Source organism: Gymnodraco acuticeps, unplaced genomic scaffold (assembly GCF_902827175.1).
Source record: "Gymnodraco acuticeps unplaced genomic scaffold, fGymAcu1.1, whole genome shotgun sequence".
NCBI lineage: Eukaryota > Metazoa > Chordata > Actinopteri > Perciformes > Bathydraconidae > Gymnodraco > Gymnodraco acuticeps.
Genome location: NW_022990405.1, coordinates 30001 through 53355, shown reverse-complemented (window position 1 = coordinate 53355; position 23355 = coordinate 30001). Strand labels below are relative to the sequence as shown.

Here is a 23355-nt window from a genome sequence, read left to right as displayed (position 1 = left end):
CCTAGCAGCAGGCAGGCGTGCGGAGCTCGCCTGTCTGAAATTATTATTTGCCGTTATTGCTGCTCCCGCTGTGCATAATCTGAGGTAATATGTAGCCAATAAATTCCACATTGTTGGTAAAAATACATGTGTAGCCCCGGACAATTCTACCTCAATAATATAATAGAGAGAGAGAGAGAGAGATAGAGAGATAGATAGAGAGAGAGAGAGAGGAGAGAGAGATAGAGAGAGAGAGAGAGAGAGAGAGAGAGAGAGAGAGAGATAGAGAGAGAGAGAGAGAGAGAGAGAGAGAGAGAGAGAGAGAGAGAGAGAGAGAGCCTGGCCATAGCAACAGGAACAAGAAAACCTGGCTGCCAAAAGAGGAGCGATCATGCCAACAGTGTGGAGGAACTGCTGTGGAGACAGAGCAGCACTTCCTCACACAATGCCCCACTTTTGAACCTGTATGGAAACAATTCTTCCCAAAACTCAACCATAAGCATCCTCAATTATTTAAAAATGAAAATGAAAAACTAAAAATACTTCTCGGGGAATATAAAGAGAGCTGCATTGTGGCAGGACAGTTTGTCTCTGCCTGCCACAGTCTGAGGGAACCGGAATGAGCAGATACACCAGGTCTCACATCTTATGTATCTTAAGTATATCATATTCTATTTTATATTAATGTATTATATGAATGAAATGAATCTGTATTCCTTGTAAAAAAAAAAAAAATCATGTTCTTTGCAGTTTGTTTATAACTGTTTATGTGTTTATTTGTGTGCATTTGTGTATAGATGTTACAACCATACAGAGCTTTGGCAATACTGTATGTAAGGAGGAGGTGAGGTCCACTCCCCACTCGTAGAAAATAGCACTTTACCCCTGCCTATATGCCGTGAGCTGATTATCGAGCCTTCATTGTAGCAGTCGCGGGTGTACTGTGTGTTTTTGTGCGTGCTCTATAGTGCCCGTAATAGTGTTCACTGGAGTCCAGCCCCTCAGCACCCTCACTCAAAATACCTTCCCGCGCCTCTGACTTTCGGGTTAATAATGTGGGCTTTTTGGCAGTTTAACTAAAAGGTGTGTGGCTGCTACCGTGAGGAAATATCAGCCTGAAATTACAATGGGCTTTAATGGAGGCATGTTGAAAGTTGTTGTCACTTCATGCCCTCAAGAGGCAATTTGTTTAATTATTATTGCTTAATTATTTGTCATTTTTCAAGCTACAAGATGTTTTCCTACGTTTGTCATGAAATATTATGTCTCAGGAATGTAGGGTTTGGGAATTATGGCAGTTTAAAAAAAATATATGAAGGCAAATTTCAAGATTTCTTACCCTCTAGCTGTGACAGGCACAATGTTTATAATGGGAAAAGCAAAGTTGAAGAATGCAGGGGGTGTGGAGTGAAAGAAAAGCAGCTAAAATCTTGCATAGGGCAGCAAATTGGCCGGCCCTGACACTGGGAACAGAAGGTGAGGGGGTAAGAGCTACCAGGAAGGGAGTGGAGCCTGATGGGGACACTGGGAACAGAAGGTGAGGGGGTAAGAGTGGAAGGGAGTGGAGCCTGATGGAGACACTGGGAACAGAAGGTGAGGGGGTAAGAGAGGCAGGAAGGCCATTCTTAAGCATTTGAGTGAAACAGGATTGATTGGAATAATTTAAAATAACGTAAACAACACAATGGTATAATTCTACAAGTGGTGATAGGATGATATGGTGATGCACTCCCTTATACAGTAGGTGGCGGTATGCACCTTAAAGCTGTTTGCAATCCGCGAAAAATCGAGAGAAGAAGAAGAAAAAGAAGAAGAAGAAGCAGCTGGATCCACGTGGCATCTCCTCGCTACGGTTCTCTCTCTCTCTGTGTTCCTGAGAAAGTGTGTGTGAGCTCCAGCTCTACTGATCCATCATCTGTGTGTCTGGATAAACCTCCGAATGGACTGTGTGCTCTTTTTTCTGGAGCGTTTACCTCGGACTATAGGAGCTAGCTTAGCATGCTAGCTGGAAACACGTTAGCAACACTAGTCAGATTGAGAGTTTGATGCAGAGAGAAACGGTGTGTTTAACGGAGTCTGCAGGAAAAGGTGATCTAGGAAACATGAGTAAAGTCCAAATGCTGCTGTCGTTGAAGAAGCAGCGACTCACTGCTGCTAATGAAGAGACATTTGCTCTGTTTGAACAAACAATAGCAGAGCTCGAGGAGGAGCTGTCTCTTTCCAAAGAGGAGAACAAGAGACTCCAGAAACTACTGGACGCTGTTTCACAGCCTCAGCTTCGGATTCACAGAGCAGGTCTGTTCCCTTTACCCTTAATTAACACTTTACACTCTTCAGTAGCACTTTATTATCACATTAATAACACTTTAGACCCTTTATCAGCACTTGCTGCAGGTAGCAGATCCTGAAGTAAAAGTACAAACACCACACTGTGAAAATACTCCATTACCAGTTAAAGTACTGCATTCATATCTTATTTAAGTAAAAGTATGTAAGTATTATTAGACACATGTACTTTATTATAATTAAAATGTATTACGGAAGAGCAAACCTACCAAAATAAATATATTTAGAAAAATACATGGCCGAGGCTATATACAGGACGGTCCTGCACAGAAGCCCTGAAATAGCTATATACAGGACGGTCCTGTCGATAAGATATCTGAAATGGCTATATACAGGACCGTCCTGCAGCTAACGTCAAATGACTATATACAGACCGGGCTATTATATCATGCTTAAGCAAGTTTCGCGGGTGGTAATGTAGGGATAGGATTCACAGATAAATATGCTCACGACAACATTATTTTCAATGAGTTTCCCCTCAATATAAAATTGTGGCAATTAAATCTCTTTCCATGCCAATTGCTTAGCTTTTTATGCTGATTTCAGTCTATTTTTTGGCTTATCTTTTTATGTTGTTTCAATAATTTTCTACTTTATATTTTCCAATGCACAATGTTTTACTTGTAAAGGATATCACTGCATACTTTAAAGACTACTCGGTTTTATTAAAACTGAAGGTTTTTTTTTAAAGAATACGCCGACATTTCGTTGACGTGTAGTGATTTTGCATTGAAAGCAACACAAATCATTTATCGGCTACGCCGGCATTTTTATTTTAGAAATCGGAGAAACCGTATTTTGAATTGTATGTAGTATGCTGTACATTTTTGTAATTTATCCTGCTGTAAACGTTAATTGTACACCAATTATATCCATATTTCTGTAGACTACATAAAAAGCGACTCGATTTTTCTGCCGATAAAGACGTGAAAATCCCATTAAATGTCAGGTTTCATTTCTAAAATTGGTGAAGGTCACCCTCTGGTTTCAAACTAGGGCTGCAACAAACGACTCATTTGATAATCAATTAATCTATCGATTAATTAAACGATTAATCGATTATTCGGATCGTTAAGGTTTTAACTGTACTACTACTTATATCGATACTGCTTATCGATCCGGTCCTTTTAACGATAGTATTAACGGTTCTTTTGACAAGAAATAAGGTAAACTAACTAAACAAATTGTGAACAAAACTAACATTGCTTTTTATTTTTAATTAAATACATAATATTTCACATCAAAAGAAACAACAATGTTTTAACAAATCGTATTAAATAATCTGATGACAGAACTGTAAACAGAATTGCTGAAACTTTAACAAAATAAATAACTCAGTTTCCTCTAATCATTAACCCATGTTTGTATAACTGAGTTAACTCTGTGTATTGCTGCTAGCATACATAACACTTGACGTGGAAACGTTACTCGTGGACGGAGCTACAGAGCTGCTAGAAAGACAGTGGAACCCGGTGCATTCCTCCGTGTGAATGTGGAGCACTTTTGATAAGTGTTTAGACAAATTGCTCGTGTTACCGCCCTTACATGCTAAACTGTTATTGCACTTTTGGTAACGAGCATTGTCCACATTGAGACGGCTAAAGTTTAACCACACCTCGGAGCGCCTTCTCTCCGCCCCCTCGCAAGCAGGCGGGGGAGAGATCTCTCGTCTGAATTGGGAAGATCGAAAATACATTATAGACGCATTTTATAGTCATATTGCATATTAGAAACGGAGTTGGCGACACTAAGACTGCAATATAATGTTTATGTAGCAATAATACATATGACATATGTTTTAAATGTCTCCTGTACGGTCCTGTATATAGCCATTTCAGAGACCTTATATACAGGACCGTCCTGTATATAGCCATTTCAGAGGGTTATGTACAGGACGGTCCTGTATAAAGTCATTTGGCGTTGTGTACAGGACGGTCCTGTATATAGCCATTTCAGAGACCTTATATACAGGACCGTCCTGTATATAGCCATTTCAGAGACCTTATATACAGGACGGTCCTGTATATAGCCACTCCCAAAATACATACTGTGTAATGATCACTTATTAACACACTGACACATAATTCACACATGGAACTACAGGTTGGGGCTATTGTTTCCGCACGTACATATATGTGGTTACATATATATATATATATATATATATATATTAGGGCTGTCAAGTTGCAAAAAAAAATTAACGCCACTAATTATTTTAACGCGATTAATGCATGTGTATTTTTTGTCCTCGGCCGCCCCGTAGTTTCAGAGCGCATCGAGTTTAAAATACCATCTACAAGCTGATGCTGACAGCCCCGCTTCTGCCGCCCGCTTGTGGCAGACCACACTTCCACGCTCACCGGCAGGCACCGACTGGCCATCGGGAGGACCGGGAGGGTGTGTGTGTGTGTGGCCCGAGCGAGAGAGAGACCTTACGTGCATTGTTGTTGTTAGCATCTGGTGCTAGCTAGCTGCGCTAACGGATATAAGGAGCTGTTTAAATGAAAACAGAGGAGCGACATTTCGCCGACAACTGTGCCGAGCACTTGACTTTATGCAGGAAGCCAGACAGTGGGACATTGTACGAAAAGTCAGCACACAACATGATTGCAGCGTCCAGGCAGCTCCCGTTCGAGCATATGCCTTGAGTTGCACATAGCTCCAACGATCCATCACTCACACACACACACACACACACACACACACACACACACACACACACACACACACACACACACACACACACACACACACACACACACACACACACACACACACACACACCATTTTTATTGTATTAGGTTCCAGGTTGAATTGAGGCGAATATTTGTAATGTTCAGAGGTTGTTGTGTTTAATATTCATGAGTATATTTGTCATTGTTCAAATTATAATAAACATTAGCATAAAGCATATTTGTCCACTCATATGTTGATAAGAGTATTAAAAACTTGAAAAATATTCCTCTAAGGTACATTTAAAACAGATCAAAAATGTCTGATTAATCGCGATTAAATATTTTTAATCGACTGACAGCCCTAATATATATATATATATATATATACACACACAGTGGGGCAAAAAAGTATTTAGTCAGCCACCAATTGTGCAAGTTCTCCCACTTAAAAAGATGAGAGGCCTGTAATTTTCATCCTAGGTACACTTCAACTATGAGAGACAGAATGAGAAGAAAAAAAAAAAATCCAGAAAATCACATTGTCTGATTTTTAAAGAATTTATTTGCAAATTATGGTGGAAAATAAGTATTTGGTCAATAACAAAAGTTCATTTCAATACTTTGTTATATACCCTTTGTTGGCAATGACAGAGGTCAAACGTTCTCTGTAAGTCTTCACAAGGTTTTCACACACTGTTGCTGGTATTTTGGCCCATTCCTCCATGCAGATCTCCTCTAGAGCAGTGATGTTTTGGGGCTGTCGCTGGGCAACACAGACTTTCAACTCCCTCCAAAGATTTTCTATGGGGTTGAGATCTGGAGACTGGCTAGGCCACTCCAGGACCTTGAAATGCTTCTTACGAAGCCACTCCTTCAACCTCTCTCCATCAGGACTAGGGATGGGTCCCGGGCCCCGGTATTAAACGGGCCCCGGGGCTGAATTATTAAAGACCGTGGTACGGTTAAGCTCCGACGTTAACGGTCTTTTTATCGGTACTGGAGACATGTAAAAAATATATGTATTATTGCTGCACAAACAATATATTGCAGTTTTAGTGTTGCCAACTCCGTTTCTAATATGAAAAAAGCGTGCAAAATGCGTCTTTAGTATTTTCGATCTTTCCAATCCAGGCGAGAGATCTCTCTCCCCCGCCTGCTTGCAAGGGGGCGGGGCAGTTTACACACACGCAGCTGCTAAGCTGCTACATGCAGCAACACACACACGGCGGAGATGGCGGAGAGAACGCGCTCCGAGGTGTGGTTAAACTTTACCCGTCTCGATGAGGAGAATGCTCGTTACCAAAAGTGCTATAAGAGTTTAGCATGTAAGGGCGCACGAGCAATTTGTCTAAACATTTAGCAAAAGTGCTCCACATGCAGACGGAGGGATGCACCGGGTTCCACTGTCTTTCTAGTAGCTCTGTAGCCCCATCCACGAGTAACGTTTCCACGTCAGGTGTTATGTATGCTAGCAGCAACACACAGAGTTAACTCAATTATGCAAACATGGGTTAATGATTAGAGGTAACTGAGTTATTTATTTTGTTAAAGTTTCAGCTATTCTGTTTACAATTCTGTCATCAGATTATTTAATACGATTTGTTAAAACATTGTTATTACTTTTGATGTGAAATATTATGTATTTAATTAAAATAAAAAGCAATGTTAGTTTTGTTCACAATTTGTTTAGTTAGTTTACCTTATTTTTTTCTCCAAAAGAACCGATAAGAGTACTGTTAAAGGACCGGACCGATAAGCGGTATCGATAAAAGTAGTAGTACCGTTAAAAGTAGTAGTACCGTTAAAACCTTAACGATAAACATCCCTACACGTCTGGCACTGCAGGATTTGAGTCCCTGTCGGCGTAGTGTGTAACTGATGGTAGCCTTTGTTACTTTGGTCCCAGCTCTCTGCAGGTCATTGACTAGGTCCCCCGTGTGCTTCTGGGATCTTTGCTCACCGTTCTTGTGATCATTTTGACCCCACGGGGTGAGATCTTGCGTGGAGCCCCAGATCGAGGGAGATTATCAGTGGTCTTGTATGTCTTCCATTTTCTAATAATTGCTCCCACAGTTGATTTCTTCACACCAAGCTGCTTACCTATTGCAGATTCAGTCTTCCCAGCCTGGTGCAGGTCTACAATTTTGTTTCTGGTGTCCTTTGACAGCTCTTTGGTCTTGGCCATAGTGGAGTTTGGAGTGTGACTGTTTGAGGTTGTGGACAGGTGTCTTTTATACTGATAACGAGTTCAAACAGGTGCCATTAATACAGTTAACAAGTGGAGGACAGAGGAGGCTCTTAAAGAAGAAGTTACAGGTCTGTGAGAGCCAGAAATCTTGTTTGTTTGTAGGTGACCAAATACTTATTTTACCGAGGAATTTACCAATTAATTCATTAAAAATTCTACAATGTGATTTCCTGGATTCTTTCCCCCCATTCTGTCTCTCATAGTTGAAGTGTACCTACACACTAAAAAATGCTGGGTTAAAAACAACCCAATTTGGGTCGTTTTTTAACCCAACGCCAGGATCAATATTGGACCAACCCAGCAGTAGTTAATTTGACCCAACGAAATGGGTTGAGTATTTTAACCCAGCAGATGGGTTATACATTTAATCCAAATGCTGGGTCAAATTAATTACAGCCCTGGGTTAATTCTACCATGAATTGGGTTAAATATTACACCCAAATGCTGGGTCATAATAGCTGCGATGGGTTAATTCTACAAGTTATTATCGTCATGTTTTTAATGCAATACCCATGTCTCTTAAACATTTAAATTACAAACCCTTTTAAAATGCATCCTATATTTGGTCATGCAAATAATATAATATGCAATAAACGTTTTTAAACAATGTTGGAATCTTAGAAAAATATTCATTTTATTGTTATAACAATTGACAGTTCAATAAAGTGCAAACATATTCAGTTCACAATAAAGTGCAAAACTTTCTTTAAACAAAACTTAACATTTATGCATGTACAGTACAGCCTGTAAACAACACACATTAGCAGATCTACAAGCTCTGGTTTGAGAACCACTAATAGCAACATACGTTTTTTCAGAAATGACTGGTTCATATACTGGCTATGTAAACGTTACAAAGAAAATCCTCCAACATGATCACAACAATGTACTGCTCCTTTAGGTGATCCGAACTACAGGAAACTAAGATGTGCAAATAAACATTTTAACAATTTATGCTTCCACCATTTAGCTCTTTTTTTAGCACACAACTTGCTCATAAAATACTTTGAGCATTAGGTAGTATTTTGAACATAACACACACACACTTCACAAATCCAGCAATATTTAATTTAACCAGATAGAACCCTACTCTGAGCCAAGCAGCAGAAGAGAGAGAATAGAACAGGAGGACCAGCAGAAGAAAATAAAAGGATCAAGACCACAAGTCTACTTGCAAGCAAGTATTGCGGCACGCAAGGACGTAGCAGGTTTTGACTCCTCTCCTCCCTTGATTTCGTACACTGCATTTTGGAGGAATTTCCATACAGCTTCACACTGCTTTGTGTAGTCGATGTCAAAGATATAGAATACCTTGAAACAGACATCTACTGCCTGAAGCAATGTGTTTTGTTCCAACGCCTCCCCATCAAGAATAACGAACGCCTGAGAGGTGTGCCAAATATCGTTTCCCAGGGACAGGACATATGGGTAAGGTCTTGACACCTTCGCCTCATGGAGGTACTCTACCAAGTTTGTTCCAACCTGAGAAAGAAATAAAGAACAAAAGACAAGATAAATTAAACAAAGTAAAAGATTGTGCAAAAGCAAAGAGTAAGCAAGATTTGGCAGTGGCTGATACAATGCATATTCAGAAACAATGTTTTGAATTATTCTTGAGCCCAGGAATAACAGGCAGTCAGGCACATTCTTAACCACTTAAACTGGACCTGGGTTGGCTCTGTACTTTAGACCACTGTTTTCCATCTTCACCAAATCTCTTCGCCAAAAATAGCCGATCTAGCTGCCATGTTTGGCTAATGTCCCCGCCACCCCCCCCAAGAATATGGATGCTGGGTTCAAGTGATTAAAAGAATAACATTTCCCTTTAGATATGCAGAGGGACTTACAGGCTTATGATCAATGAAGGCCAACTTAGACTCCTCGATAGTGTACCGGAACACTTTTCGGCCAACCCTGTAGACAGTTGGTGGAAGCAGTGTTGGTAACTGGCTCAGAGCAAGTTCCCCCAAACAATCTGTAGGAAGACAATTTTATAGGTATCAATATGTGGCATGGCATATCTGTGAATTGGTCATTTAGTAGCAAAATAAAGTCTGCTGTACAATATAACAATGTATTACCGGGTGTTAATCCATCAAGCGACGAGATAAGTTTCCCTTCCCGTCTCGCCAGGTGCAGGATCTTGTCTTTAAACAAAGGTAGCCAGGTTTCGAAGAGCTTAGGCGCAGCCTCTCCATGTAGGATCTGAAAGTCCTGTGCAATCTAAATGAAAAATTGAAAAAGAAAATTCAATGTGGCAGCTGACATACTGATAAAAGATTGTTATAAACAATGCATCCACATCATATGTAAACATATACTCCTTCCTAACTTACCATGCCTGGAGTGAATAGATGTGGGAACTCTTGGCGGATCCCTTGAATGTCCCACCCGTTTTCCCTTAAAGACTTGGCCCTGTTTGATAGTTTGCAGAAAGTACAGCAGTACAAGAATGTTAAAAGGATATCACAAAAAGCCCTAAGGGCAGTTGCAGACAGGTGCTCTTGTATGGCAGCAGTTGCAGACAGGTGCTCTTTTATGGCAGCAGTTGCAGACAGGTGCTCTTTTATGGCAGCAGTTGCAGACAGGTGCTCTTTTATGGCAGCAGTTGCAGACAGGTGCTCTTGTATGGCAGTTTTGGAGGGTAAGGAGTTGCACTTTCTTGATGGCTGGTGGTAGGGTGTTCCACATTTTGGTAGCATAATAGTAAAATGCATTCATCCCCATGTTTGTGCCGATTATGGGGGGGGGGGGGAAAGAGAGTAATGGAGCTCCCACTGGTGTTGTGCCCTTTTATTTTGACAGGTACATGGCACTGGTCCCTTGAAAACCAGGCCCATTGCAAGTTGCTGTACTCTGTCCTCCCCTGAGCCATCCCACTATAGCATCATAATGAGCAGGGGTTAGGTCATAGGTGTGAGAGGTCTAGTAGTAGTTTGTTTTGAGAAGTCTGTAGTTCAGATTTGAATGACTTGAGGTGCTACAGTACCATGAGGTGCATGCATAGGCAAAATGACATTGAATGAGTGCTGCAGCTAGTGTCCTCAGTGCATTCCTACTGACCTGTACACTGCTGTATCCTGCATGTATTGCTCCACCTGGTTGAGGGGCTGCGAATTGTGTTTCAGCCATTCTTTACACTGTATGGCTCTTTCTTCCGATATGGTACATTCTATAAAAGTACACATAAGGATATTAACAATCTCAAATTATATGTCTGTATTGCTTAAACAAATTATTCAGTTCCAACGATTACCTGGTATGAATGTCCTACGAGTGCTAGCTTCACTACTTTGTGGTGGTGTCTGCTGCGTGCTCTGTGACCTGGCCGGTTTTCTCATCCTCTTTCTGACGTTCCGAAGCCTCTCTTCGAGGAATCCAGTGGCTGGGCGGCGGTTCCGTCCTGGGGTGAACCAGTATCCCTGTCAAGAAATGAAAGTCTTTGGTGAAGGCACATTTTGATAGCGTGGCGACAACATGTGGCTGAGCCATCTAGAACAGGGTTTGTCTGTATGTCTGTCTGACAACACCGGGCATCAAACAGCACAGAAGTCCAGTACTCTGGTGCTGGGAGATGAGTTATATTGTGTTCAACTGACTTGTTTTAGCATCAATTCCTCAATAAAATGTTAATTACTTACGAAGCCACTGCTTGAGTCCGACTCGTCCTTCAAGGAGGGAAACCCATGAATCAAAGCTGCAGCCAAGGCCTTTTTTGTCTCACTGGTAGGACTGCAAACACAGAAAAACTAAATTACCAGCAGAGTCAAATTAGATCTTAAGTATTTCTAAAACATGTGTTGCACCCCAGTATAATGGCTGTAGCATATTCTGCAGCTAATAGGCATCCTAATAAATTAAAAACACTACTGAACGTGTGTTTTGGTACATGTGTTGTGCATGTTTATGTTGGTGGTCTAGGTAAATGTCAGACTTGAAAGTAGTGTCCCGTCTTATTCTTTTCCCCTGAAAGAAGATTCATATACCTTTTTCAAACTAACATAACATTCAGCAAAAACAAGAAAAAAAACCCACTATTTTTAATTACCTCTCTCCAAACTTCTCCATGAGGTGAGACACCAAAATACGGACAAGGCACTTTCTTTGCGAAGGGATGATCACATCCTCATCAAGGCTCCCCAGGATCAGCTTGCCTTCAGTTGAGCCTGTGAGAATCTGGCGGATATCCTGAGAAAATTGCAAGAAGGGACAACATCACAGATATCGTTTATTACTCTTTAGTGTTGATTAAAGAAAAAAGTGAAACCCAAGTCTTAAAAAGTGGAGCTTACAAATTGTGGAATTATATGTAGTGTTTGAGGTATCATCGCTGGTACGACAGGTGCCGTTTGGTCCTCCATGGAGGGTGGAGTTGTGGCAGTTGGTTGGACATCAGGACTTGTAGGTGGCACAGCAGGTTCAATCTAAACAGAACCCAGGTTAATGTAACAAACAGTGACAGCCACCTAGAATTGCAGGATGAGCATCAGTAATGTAAATCAGTGTACCACACCAGCGGACTCAGAAGACTGCACACAGTATGCATGGTGTGAGAGATATGCACCACGCCAAAGTTTTGATAAATTCAGAGACCTGTGTAAAGTATGGTTTATATTGACCCCTAAGCAGACACAAAACCACTCAGAAACCCTTCACCCGAGTGAATGAAAAATGCGACAAGTTTGGACCATGCAGATCTGCGGCAAATTGAAAAAGATATAAAACAAACATGTAACTTCTTAACTGACAGTGACTACTACTGTACATCGTCACCGTCGGGTGGAAACCGTGTATGTCCAAAATTGTTCCTTTTATAATTTTTAACATTTAAAAATTGTGAAATAGCCAATCGACAAGCTCTTGACATTGGGAGCTTGTAGATCTATTTGAACTACTTTTGTACAACACTATGACGAATTAGTACATTTACAAATATAAAAAACATAGTTTAAATATGGAGACACAAGGTTTCTGCCCAACAGCAACGATATGTAGACAGATTAAACAAAAAATACTTACTGTACAATTTATCACATCCATCCCAGTATTTACAGAAACATCCCAGTACTCCATCGCATGATCATCCCGGTAGTCCAAAGGCACCTTTTAAGCAGCATTTATAGCTAACCACTAAACAAATATGGCAGGAAAAAATGGACTTGACGAGTCAAAATGCTATTTACAAAGTGTCATACCTACTGTACACACACTTGGTGGCAGTAAGCTGATTTTCTAAAAAAGTCTATAGCGCAGTGAAATGTATAAACTGTCATCAGTCTCGCTGAATGACTTCACTGCATGTAGGGGATGGTGATCAAGCAGCTCTCTCACATCAACAGCTGCCAAAACTTGAGTGGGAATCACACTGTATGCAAAGAAATGCCTATCAAACCATTGTGTTTCCCACTTCTGTACAACAAGTTTTATTGTTGGTGTGTGTGATGTTTGGTCTAGTACTAAAATGGACTTTATGAGACCAAATTGGGGCTCCCCATCTGGGTCATAAGACAGGAATACAGTCATGCCGCTCGATATGCAGTTCCCTTAAAGGTAACCAAGGCTGGTTCATACAATTCACTGAAAAGGGGAATGCCTGTTAGACCACTTTCGATGTCTTTAACTCCCTCAATGTTGGCCAGAAAGGTAGTGTGCCCTAGACCAACTTCTGTATTGTGGCTCAACACAGTTCCACACAGCAAATTATAGCACTGCGCTATCTGATGGCGAAAGGCCATGGTTTTGCAAATGTTTCGGAAGTTGCATGTTACATGGCTAACCCGTTTAAAAAAGTTGTGTTTCGCTTCGAATCTCATAGCCCAAAACTGAGTCAAGGGTCCGAGCTTTTGAATGGCTCTTGGGTAATGGAGCATGAAGTGGTGTTTTGGCAGCAAATGGTGAAGAGGATAGAGCTGCAGGAAGAGAGAGTGATGCTCTTCAAGGATTTTAGCTAAGTACAGTGTTGCTTCAACAGTAAGAGAAGGAGAGAAGATGAACTCCATACATAACAGTAATAGTAGGAGAAGTTTCCATTCCTTGCTATGCATGGGGACCAGGTCATTGTCGGCAGCAACCTAAGTAGGCACCACATTTGAGCTGCTGATTGATGCATGGCGCCTTTAACCTTTTTTAGATCATCCTTACTAATTACAGAAGGTTTGTTACCCTTATCACAAAAGCCGTAGTCAAAGCTTGTGATTCTGTAGTTTAGTTTGTCAAGTGTTAGATGTTTCTGCTCAATCAGCGAAGTCAACACAAGCTTGACTTCATATGGCCCTACGCCTTCCAGTATATCATGCATGATGTCAGGTGCTATGTTGTCGGTTACATGATAGAAAGACAAGTCATTCAAGACACTGTCTCTATTCAGGCCTGTCTGGGAGCGGTCGGCTGTACGCAAATCTTCCTCATGACTATTGACATCACGCAATAGTGCAGGATCTGCCAGCGTCTGAGACCTCCGGGCATCCTTATGTATTCTGCAAAACCGACACATATAATTTCCAGAGAAGCTTTCAATATAGCCAAGCATGGCATTCACGCCCAAATTGTCTCCCACTACCTGGACCACTGTAAACCTAACAACACCTTGAAAGTTGGGGGTATCAACAGTGATGCCATCCCTCTCAAGACACCTGATCTCTTCCACAATAGGGCGCAGCACTGCATCAAGGCCATAGGTCTTAGCGTCATCGGATTTGTACACTGCTAAAAGGAAGTGTGACTGCAAACTTGATAGCAGGTCTGGTGGCAAGCTTTTTAGGGTGAAATATATAAATCCTAACTTGTGAACCCCAGTCTTAGACCCAAGCGGATTGACTGTCTCACAATCATCTTGGTAAATCATAAGTGGGATCGAAACCTCTTTTAATAACAGTGGATGCGTTTTACAAAACTGCCCATCAAATAAATCCTGAAGAGCATCACTCTCTCTCTGCTGCCATTCTTGCATGGCCTGTAAAACCCCAGGAATTTCAAGTAGCTTGGTTAGAAGGCGCTGCAGCGGAATACGCTGATATGTATCACGAACTGAGACTTGTCGCACAGTGCCAGTGGCAGAGGCCCTTTGCTGAACAAAGGATGCCCCCCCAGTGAAAATCTCCTCAACTGGCTGAATGAAGTTTCCTGATTTAGCAAAATACTGCATTTGTTTATAATCTGTATCAAGTCCTTTGAAAGGCTCGGCTAATTCCAAGAACTCCAGCCCAAGCTCTTCTACCTCTGGGCTTTGATCAAGACCAAAATGACGAAATAAAGACATAGTCTTTGATTCTAGTTTGCCGACAATATCGCCAATTAAACTAGAGGTGTGTTGAACCATAAAGTTTAAGTTAGAGAATGTCAAAGAAGGTTTAGACCTCAGATGAGCTAAAAAAAGGGCTACCCGGTTGGTCATGTCATCTTGCCCTAGTTCATCCCATTCATCCTCAACTTCCTCATCTCCCTGTACAGGCTCATTTTCAGCAAGCTGTATGTCAACAGGCTGGGCTGGACCTTCAAGGGGATCATCGAGAGTATCACTTTGGTTTTCATGCTCCTTTAATAGGTGTCTTCTATAAGACCTTATAAAAGAAAATGTTCTACCACAACCAGTTTCACTACATTGGAAATATGTTGATGAATGGTTTACATGATGTACTGCACGTAAATGTTGAAAGAGAGTCTTGGCATCCCCTGGAATTTGCCTTTTGCATTTAAAGCAAATATATGCCATCTGCTCACAAATTTGAACAAATCCTCAGAATTAATATGCGTGTGTGGGGGAGGGGTGTAGCCTCTCACATCTGCAGTGATCTAACTATACTTACAAGTCCTCTAAATTTTTTGAGGAACTTAAGCCTGGGGCCAGCTTTTGGAATCAATTGGCTGATGGTCCCCTCGTCTAAAAGAAGAAAACTCTCCTCGTCAATTCCCTCGTCTGAAAAACAAAAAACAAGGACATCTATTTAAACCATGGAGAACAGCAAAAAATAAGAGGCTAATTACATGGAAGCTATTGGAATAAAAATGCATTTTCAGTAACATAAAATACAATGCAGTCAATGCCATTTCAAATAATTCCTTTACCTAGCTATACAGACCATCTGCTTGCTGTGAACGTAAAAAAAAACATGTTCTTACCTTTAAATCTATCAATAACGTCTGTCAACTGCCACTGTGTCAACGTGTCACACACAAAATCGTCCATTGATCTGAGACAAAAAACACATAAAGAGCTTAATTAAAACAAAACATAAAATGTACATTTGCATGACTTCAACCTCACTTCTGGGGCTAATTTATTCAGTTGATGAGGCTACTAAAACTGACAAATGTCTGCTTCTCCTATTTATTTATTTGTATTACCTGTTGTATTTAGCACACATGAGCCCCACTTACTATGGTTATTAGCATTGTATTTTATCTGCAGACTTATGGTTATATCAAAGCCTTTATTTTTATATAGAGTGATACACTTTTGTGACTGCTAGAAACAGGTCAACCCACAATAGAGCAAGATTAGTTAACCAACTACGGACAGCAGCCACAGGAACTTTTGCAGTCACAAATTGCTGTGAAAAATTGAGAGACCAATGAAAGTTAAGTTACAGAGAACCTGCTTTTTTTTTACACCAAACCTTATCAGTCCCCTTATCAGACAGAGAGTGCGACTACCGACACTGGCAGAGCGGCATCCGTCACGTAACATTAACTGCAGAGCGAAAACCACAGTGGCAGTCAGCTCCGCATGGCAGCTAGCTCCGCATGGCAGCTAGCTTGGCAGCTACTTTACGTGACGCAGCCGAATAACGGCGCAACATTCCTTTGTAAAAGGGGCTGATATTACTGACATATATAAGCGCCTGGGGTAGCACACTTTCCGTTTAACTTTCCCAGGGTAATGCTACCGTCCTTTAGTTTTCAATCCTGATATCCTATATTTGAACCATCTCCCTAACTGGCAGTTACACAGACTAGCTAGTTACACAGACTAGCTAGTTAACGACGTTAGCTTTAGCATGTTCGTCGGCTCATTCGGCTTTTTAAGTGAGATAAAAAATAACACTAAATAACAAATTAACTATCAACGTTACCACAATATCGCTCATGGACTAGCAGTTGATGACATTTATTAACAGCTTCACAGTTAGATGACAATGTGTTCTGCTTACCTCCTCCAACTTTCGCCAACGGTCTTTATTGTCTCAATGATCCTCTCTCGCGATGATGATGGTTAAGTTTACGGTTATGCCCAAATATCGCGAGTGCACACAGGATGCAGGGGAAACCCTTTCCCGCCAGATCGCGGTCAAAATCAAACCATGGCAGAGTTCTCTTAATACATCCATGGAAGTGTCCAAGAGCAGTCAATAATGTAGCATGCCTTATTGTTCAAGCCATGTTTGTTGTTTCACATCTTTACAACCGTGAACATTTAAAAGTAGATTGATTTTTGTCTCTGTTTACATTAGTTGGTATCATAGACTGTGGTTGGTATCCAGTTTATTGGTGGTTATACCGCCACCTTCTGCTCTGGAGTGGGAATCAGATATACCCTAATCCCTTTGTCTCAGTTTATCTCAACATGAATGAATCTAATACATGTGAAATGGTTGCGATTCATGCAAACCAATACCCAATACCATAGGCGGCGCCGGCGCGTGAGGCTCAGGTTTGGAAAGGCTTAATCACTTTTTTTACCTGACGCTGCCCGCCTCCGGCATCTATAGAAAAGAGATCAACTCAGTGTGCAGAGTTTAAATCTCTCAAGTCATATTACAGGATAAAGGAAATACAGTTTAAACTGCCGTATGCAGAGAAGACGCCGACGTGTCGCACTTATCATTCATATTACATCATCAATCAGATCATCGATCATATAATATTATAATATATCATATATTTCCTTATCTGAGTCAGCTTCTCCAGCCATATCTGGCCGTGCAACACTTACAGTGTCACATACTGTATGCAGAAGTATTATTTTAAGCAATACATTATGTTCACGAAACACTCGAGTCAAATGTAATTAAAGTCAGATCTGGTGAGAGAAACCCTGGCTTGATTTACCGAGTTGATAACCAGCGTCGTAGGACCGCTTAGCGAGATCTCGTTTGTTTGTTTGTTATTCAAACATATCCAGGGTATGTTGAACTGGCTTCGTAGTACAGGGCTAGCGGGTGGCTAGCAGCGCTAATGTCAAAGACACAGACATTATACATTAGCCTATATTTGTATTTTACCAGGATGCAGTGACACAAATATTTGGGAAGGCTTAGCCTTCCCTAGCCTACAGCACCCGCCGCCCCTGCCCAATACCATATAAATAACCCAGAATGAGTTAAACATTTCATAACCAAATGGTTGGGTAGACAAAAATATTTTGACCCAGTACTTGGGTTGCACAAAAATAACCCAATACCATATTAATAACCCAGAATGGGTTAAACATTTCATAACCCCATGGTTGGGTAGATGAAATAACCCACTGTTTTTTAGAGTGTAGGATAAAAATTACAGGCCTCTCATCTTTTTAAGTGGGAGAACTTGCACAATTGGTGGCTGACTAAATACTTTTTTGCCCCACTGTATATATTGTGTTCCCTCCTGGTTTCTTTCTCTTGTCTTCCCGGGCTGCGACCCGACAACATGTCCGTTTCTGCTGCTCATTAAAGCCAGCTACATACCTTCGATGCACCGCCTCCGACTCCTATCTCCCGGCACTACAACATTGAATAATATACCATTTAATGTACTGATTTAAATATGACCCATGCATGTGGGCACTAGTTGGTTAAATGTGACATACATTGATACTTTAGTTTTAATGTGCTTCTGTATTCACCTTTTCTTTTTAAATGTGTAAAAGCAAATACAAACAAATGCTTTCAGGGTTCGTACGGGTGCTTGAAATCCTTGAAAATGCTTGAAATTTGACGTGGTGTTTTCAAGGTTGGGAAAGTGCTTGAATTTTGGGAATGGTGCTTGAAATTGAGATAAAGTGCTTGAAAATGTAAATGTTTTACTTTTACAATAAATTGCTGTCTGACTGAATAGTTCGCTTTTTAGATTGAAATAAAAGAATTGCTTCGCTTCTACATAAAACAGCTCCGCTGCACCTTCCCGCGCTATGCGCGCGACCTGCAAGTGTTTGTGTTACGTGTGACCTGGGCATTCTGATGAGAGTGATAGATGACAGTGTGCCAGGAGGTTGCAGTTTCAACGAGCGTTGGCTAGCAGAAGACAAATACAAGCCATGGCTAAGACGAGGGTCAAGCCCACGAGTAGCCTCCTGCAAAGTTTGCTAACATAACGATGCGAGAGTCTGCGCTGACGAGCCACATGAAAGGTACACCGTAGAAGAGCATTTTAGATTAGGCTAACGTTGCATGTTACGTTTGTTTAAGCTAACGTTTGCTAGCTGAATAGAGAACTCGATTGAGGGATAATAATCGCAGGGGACAAACGAGCCGGTTTTTTTTTTTTTTGCGGAGGGATCTAGATCGGCTTGAAGGCACATTATGCAATGTGCCTTCCCGCTTATTACACGGCCACATTCTCAACAAAGTAACGACATGACTCCCAATATTAATTGAAATGCTTTTATGGATTTAGAAAATGATTTTATTGATTTAAAAAAGTAGTTTTATGTATTGATTTAAATTGACATGCATCCGCTAAGAAAAGTAGTCCGTTGTTACCGTTTGAACTAACGTAGTAAAGGCAGGAACTGCTTCGATAGTGTTTTTGAGGAGCTTTTTGATTACAGATTTGAAAACATCGTTGCTTGCTTTAAAAGTAGCACAATTCATTATGTCAAACCTTGGAAAGTATCTAGATATCCCTGCCCTAATGCCAAAGTAACTGGCAACTGAATATGTGTCGCCGTTTGATGTCTATGTCTGGACCGCTGCGTAAAAAGGAGGGTTTCTGCCCCATTACTTCTCTTCTTACTTCTATAAGAATAAAACACGGAGGATGGAGATCTCTTTTGCTCCCCCTCTTCTGACAGCCCAGCAGCTGATCTCAAAGCACGCTCCCCTCTCCTGCAGGGGGGCGTGGTCAGCTGCAGCTCACAGAATCAGCCCCCTGCAAAAACAGCGCAGGAAAGAGCAAATAGAGCGAAATGAGGCATGGCTAAAATGCAGGATCTTTTTGGTCTATATAGTCTTCTATATTTTTTTATATAAAAAAACTATATTTATATACTTTATATAGGTCGATACAGTAGCCCCTTTTCTTTTAAATAGTTTTTATAGGTGTTGCTATCTGTTTTGTGTAGCGTGGTTCTACAAGCAAGTCAATGCATTCATTGGGTGGTATCAGAGAGTTACACGGGTCTGTAAATGGAATGAAAACAATTGGCCACAGCAAATCATTTATATTAAACATGTAATTTTTACTTTTGAATACTTCAGTACAAAGGATGTATTGAATAATTTAAGTGATATATGTGTACACATATAAATCATTAGTCAAAACAGGGCTACATTTGATTTAATTAAAAGGTATAATATGTGGTAAACTGAAGAGCCGTTTGGGAGCCGAAAGAGCCGGCTCTTCTTGGTGAGCCGAGCCAAATGATCCGGCTCACCAAGAAGAGCCGAAATTCCCATCGCTAGTGTTCAGAGGATGAAGCACTCACGGCATTTTGTGTTATAGTCACGAAATATAATCTATTGATTCGACACAGAGCGATTTTGAAAGCAATGTATTTCTACTGGTAGTATGTTTCGTGCCTAAACCAAATGTGACTTGCGCTATCGAAATCAGTCACATCGACCCGAAGACACATTTTCGTTTGTATTACTGGTGTGTGTGTGTGTGTGTGTGTGTGTGTGTGTGTGTGTGTGTGTGTGTGTGTGTGTGTGTGTGTGTGTGTGTGTGTGTGTGTGTGTGTGTGTGTGTGTGTGTGTGTGTGTGTGTGTGTGTGTGTGTGTGTGTGTGTGTGTGTGTGTGTGTGTGTGTGTGTGTGTGTGTGTGTGTGTGTGTGTGTGTGTGTGTGTGTGTGTGTGTGTTGTGTGTGTGTGTGTGTGTGTGTGTGTGTGTGTGTGTGTGTGTGTGTGTGTGTGTGTGTGTGTGTGTGTGTGTGTGTGTGTGTGTGTGTGTGTGTGTGTGTGTGTGTGTGTGTGTGTGTGTGTGTGTGTGTGTGTGTGTGTGTGTGTGTGTGTGTGTGTGTGTGTAATGACCATGAACAGTAATTTACACACATCTGGCTAACTCCATAGGTAGGTATATGCGGGTGTTCCCAAAATAAATTAGTTTAATCTTAATCTCGTGCTAAATACTGTCGGACGTGCACCGGAACGAACGTTTTTTCGATCCCAAATACAATTCCTTGTTTACATTGCAGCTAGTGCTACGCCAGAAGAAAAAAACCTTTTTCATTTTTAACTGGAAGTGGAAAGGAGCTGGGCTACATGAGGTGACTTGAGCCAACAAAAATACACAATAGGTGGGACTAAGAAAGATAATGTGAAAATATAAAAACAAAGGAATTAATTAGGGCTGCAAAATGTCTCCCATTGTAATGGTGATGAGATTTTTAAATGCTAACACGTAACAGTTTGTTCTGACTGTGTTTCCTGTTTCCTGCAGATGTCCAGCAGCTGGTGGTGGTTAAAGAAGAGCTTATCCCTGACCAGCAGGAGTGGAGCACCAGTCTGGACCAGGAGGACCCAGAGCCCCCCCCACACATTAAGCAGGAACAGGAGGGAGAGCAGCTTCAGGAGCTGGAGGAGGCTGATATCACCAAGTCCACTTTCACTCCTGACCCTGTGAAGAGTGAAGATGATGAAGAGAAACCTCAGTCCTCTCAGCCTCATCAAAGACAAACTGAACACATGGAAACAGAAGCTGATGGAGATGACTGTCGAGGACCAGAACCAGCCAGGAACTCAGATCCAGAGAGCAGTTTGCAACCAAAGACTGAGGACCACACTGAAGACTCTTCTGAACCTGACGCTGGAGACTCTTCTGAACCTGACACTGGAGACTCTTCTGAACCTGACATTGAAGACTCTTCTGAACCTGACACTGAAGACAGTGCTGATTGGAAAGAGACCAGAGAACCTGCATCAGGCTCAAACTCACAGAAAAATAGACATGAATCTTTCAGTGGTCCACGACGTAGTGGTGAAAAGAAAACATTCTGCTGCTCAGTCTGTAAGAAAGCTTTTTCAAATAGTGGAAATGTAAAGAAACACATGAGAATCCACACAGGAGAGAAACCATTCAGCTGCTCAGTCTGTAAGAAAGCTTTTCCACAAAATGGACATTTAAAGTCACACATGAGAATCCACACAGGTGAGAAACCATTCACCTGTACAGTCTGTAAGAAAGCTTTTTCACATGGTGAAAGTTTAAAGGACCACATGATAATCCACACAGGAGAGAAACGATTCAGCTGCTCAGTCTGTAAGAAATCTTTTTCACGGAGTGCAAGTTTAAAGTCACACATGACAATCCACACAGGAGAGAAACTATTCAGCTGCTCAGTCTGTAAGAAATCTTTTTCACGGAGTGTAAGTTTAAAGGTACACATGATAATCCACACAGGAGAGATACCACACAGCTGCTCAGTCTGTAAGAAAGGTTTTTCACGGAGTGGACATTTAAAGATACACATGAGAGTCCACACAGGAGAGAAACCATTCAACTGCTCACTCTGTAAGAAAGCTTTTTCACGGAGTGGAAGTTTAAAGGACCACATGATGATCCACACAGGAGAGAAACCACACAGCTGCTCAGTCTGTAAGAAAGCTTTTTCACAGAGAGGACATTTAAAGTCACACATGAGAATCCACACAGGAGAGGAAAAATAGATCTGCAAAGTTTGTGACAAAAGATTGAAATGGCGTAATCGTTTAAAAAGACCAAGTGTGTTGGTAAGGGAATACATTTATCTATTTTGTATCCTGATGCCGTTACATGTCATACGTTACTCCCTAAGCCTGTTTTCACCCACCTGCAACCGATTCAGTAATAATCACAAATGTTAATTTCTACGACCCCTTGACTCGACTATTTCTTGTTTAATATTTGTTACATCTACCCAGGACTAAGTTCCCGTGTCCTGCATTTCACCTACTGATCACCCACTGCTCATTTAAGGTGGACTCACCTTTATAAGGGACCAGCTAGTCTTAGTGTCTTATGGCACATTTCCACTGCAGCGGGGTAGCCCTGTTTAAGCATCCCTAAGCGTCCTCGCTCAGGCCTCGGGCTGCCTCACTGGCCGTCCGAGGCCGTGGCGCATTTCCATTACAGTTTAGGACCTGGGGTAGTAACGCAGTGTAGGCGGGGCGATCGGTTTTTTGGCGGGCTTTTTGGGCTGAGAGACGCTGGGTAAAATTGCAGTGGCGTCATCTTCAATGCGACACAACTCACAAAACAATGGAGGATGTGGAAGCGATCGTTTACTTGTTTCTTGGTGTGTGGCTTGTTATCACAGCAATCAGGAAAGTAATGTTTCAAAGTAGGCTGCGTATAGCAAGACAAGATGCAGATCTTGTGACGATTCTCTCTGATCAATCAGCAGCCGAGAGTGTTGACGTCACTAGTTCAGCCCTGGCCTGATAGAACCACGATTTTATGGGGCCGGAAAAAGAGGGGAAAAGTACCCGCTAGTCGGTGCTACGCTATATGGAAAGGCCACCAAATGCTGGCCTGGCCACTTGAGGACGATTAAGGGGATACCCGCTGCAGTGGAAATGGGCCATTAATGCAAACGTTTTGTAAAGTGATGCGAGTTCAACAACGTGCTGTTGGGCTGTGTGCTCTCTGCAGGACGGTGTCTGTACACAAAGATTGTTAATGAAATGAGAGCTTCATTCTGTTTTTGTTGTCTAAACAACGCCAACAGAGCGATACGTCTTCTTTCCAGCAGATGGCATAAATGTTACATCATGCAGTTCAACTGTCATCCACATATTAGAGATTCAAAACAGCAATGTGTGAGATAAGGCTAGTAATTGACTATTTCAATAGAATGTGAAAAGGTTACAGTCTTGAGGTCATGTCCAATATGTTTGTGTTTTGTTTGATTAAATCGACTGAAATGAGCATTCAATGACTCAATTATTCTTAATTACTGTCATTACATCATGGGTTTGCATTGCAATATTAGAA

At 41.4% G+C, this 23355-nt stretch overlaps 1 protein-coding gene across 5 annotated transcripts; it reads right to left on the bottom strand.

Moving 5' to 3' along the window:
* Positions 1–7857: 7857 nt before the first annotated feature.
* LOC117551838 lies at positions 7858–17006 on the bottom strand. Of its 5 annotated transcripts, XM_034224894.1 has the most exons (12): positions 16398–17006; positions 15367–15437; positions 15054–15163; positions 11541–11672; positions 11297–11436; positions 10890–10980; positions 10505–10670; positions 10312–10420; positions 9585–9663; positions 9330–9471; positions 9096–9223; positions 7858–8730 (listed from the first exon to the last, which is right to left on the bottom strand). In XM_034224894.1, exons 2-12 carry the CDS (start codon positions 15431–15433, stop codon positions 8416–8418), a joined length of 1479 nt encoding a protein of 492 aa, XP_034080785.1. In that variant the 5' UTR covers positions 15434–15437; positions 16398–17006; the 3' UTR covers positions 7858–8415. The 5 variants fall into 5 exon arrangements, with proteins under 5 accessions (XP_034080785.1, XP_034080786.1, XP_034080787.1 ...); XM_034224895.1 differs by lacking the exon at positions 16398–17006 and having other exon boundaries at positions 15367–16200; XM_034224896.1 differs by lacking the exons at positions 15054–15163; positions 15367–15437; positions 16398–17006 and adding an exon at positions 12268–12447.
* Between the last annotated feature and the right edge of the window lie 6349 nt (positions 17007–23355).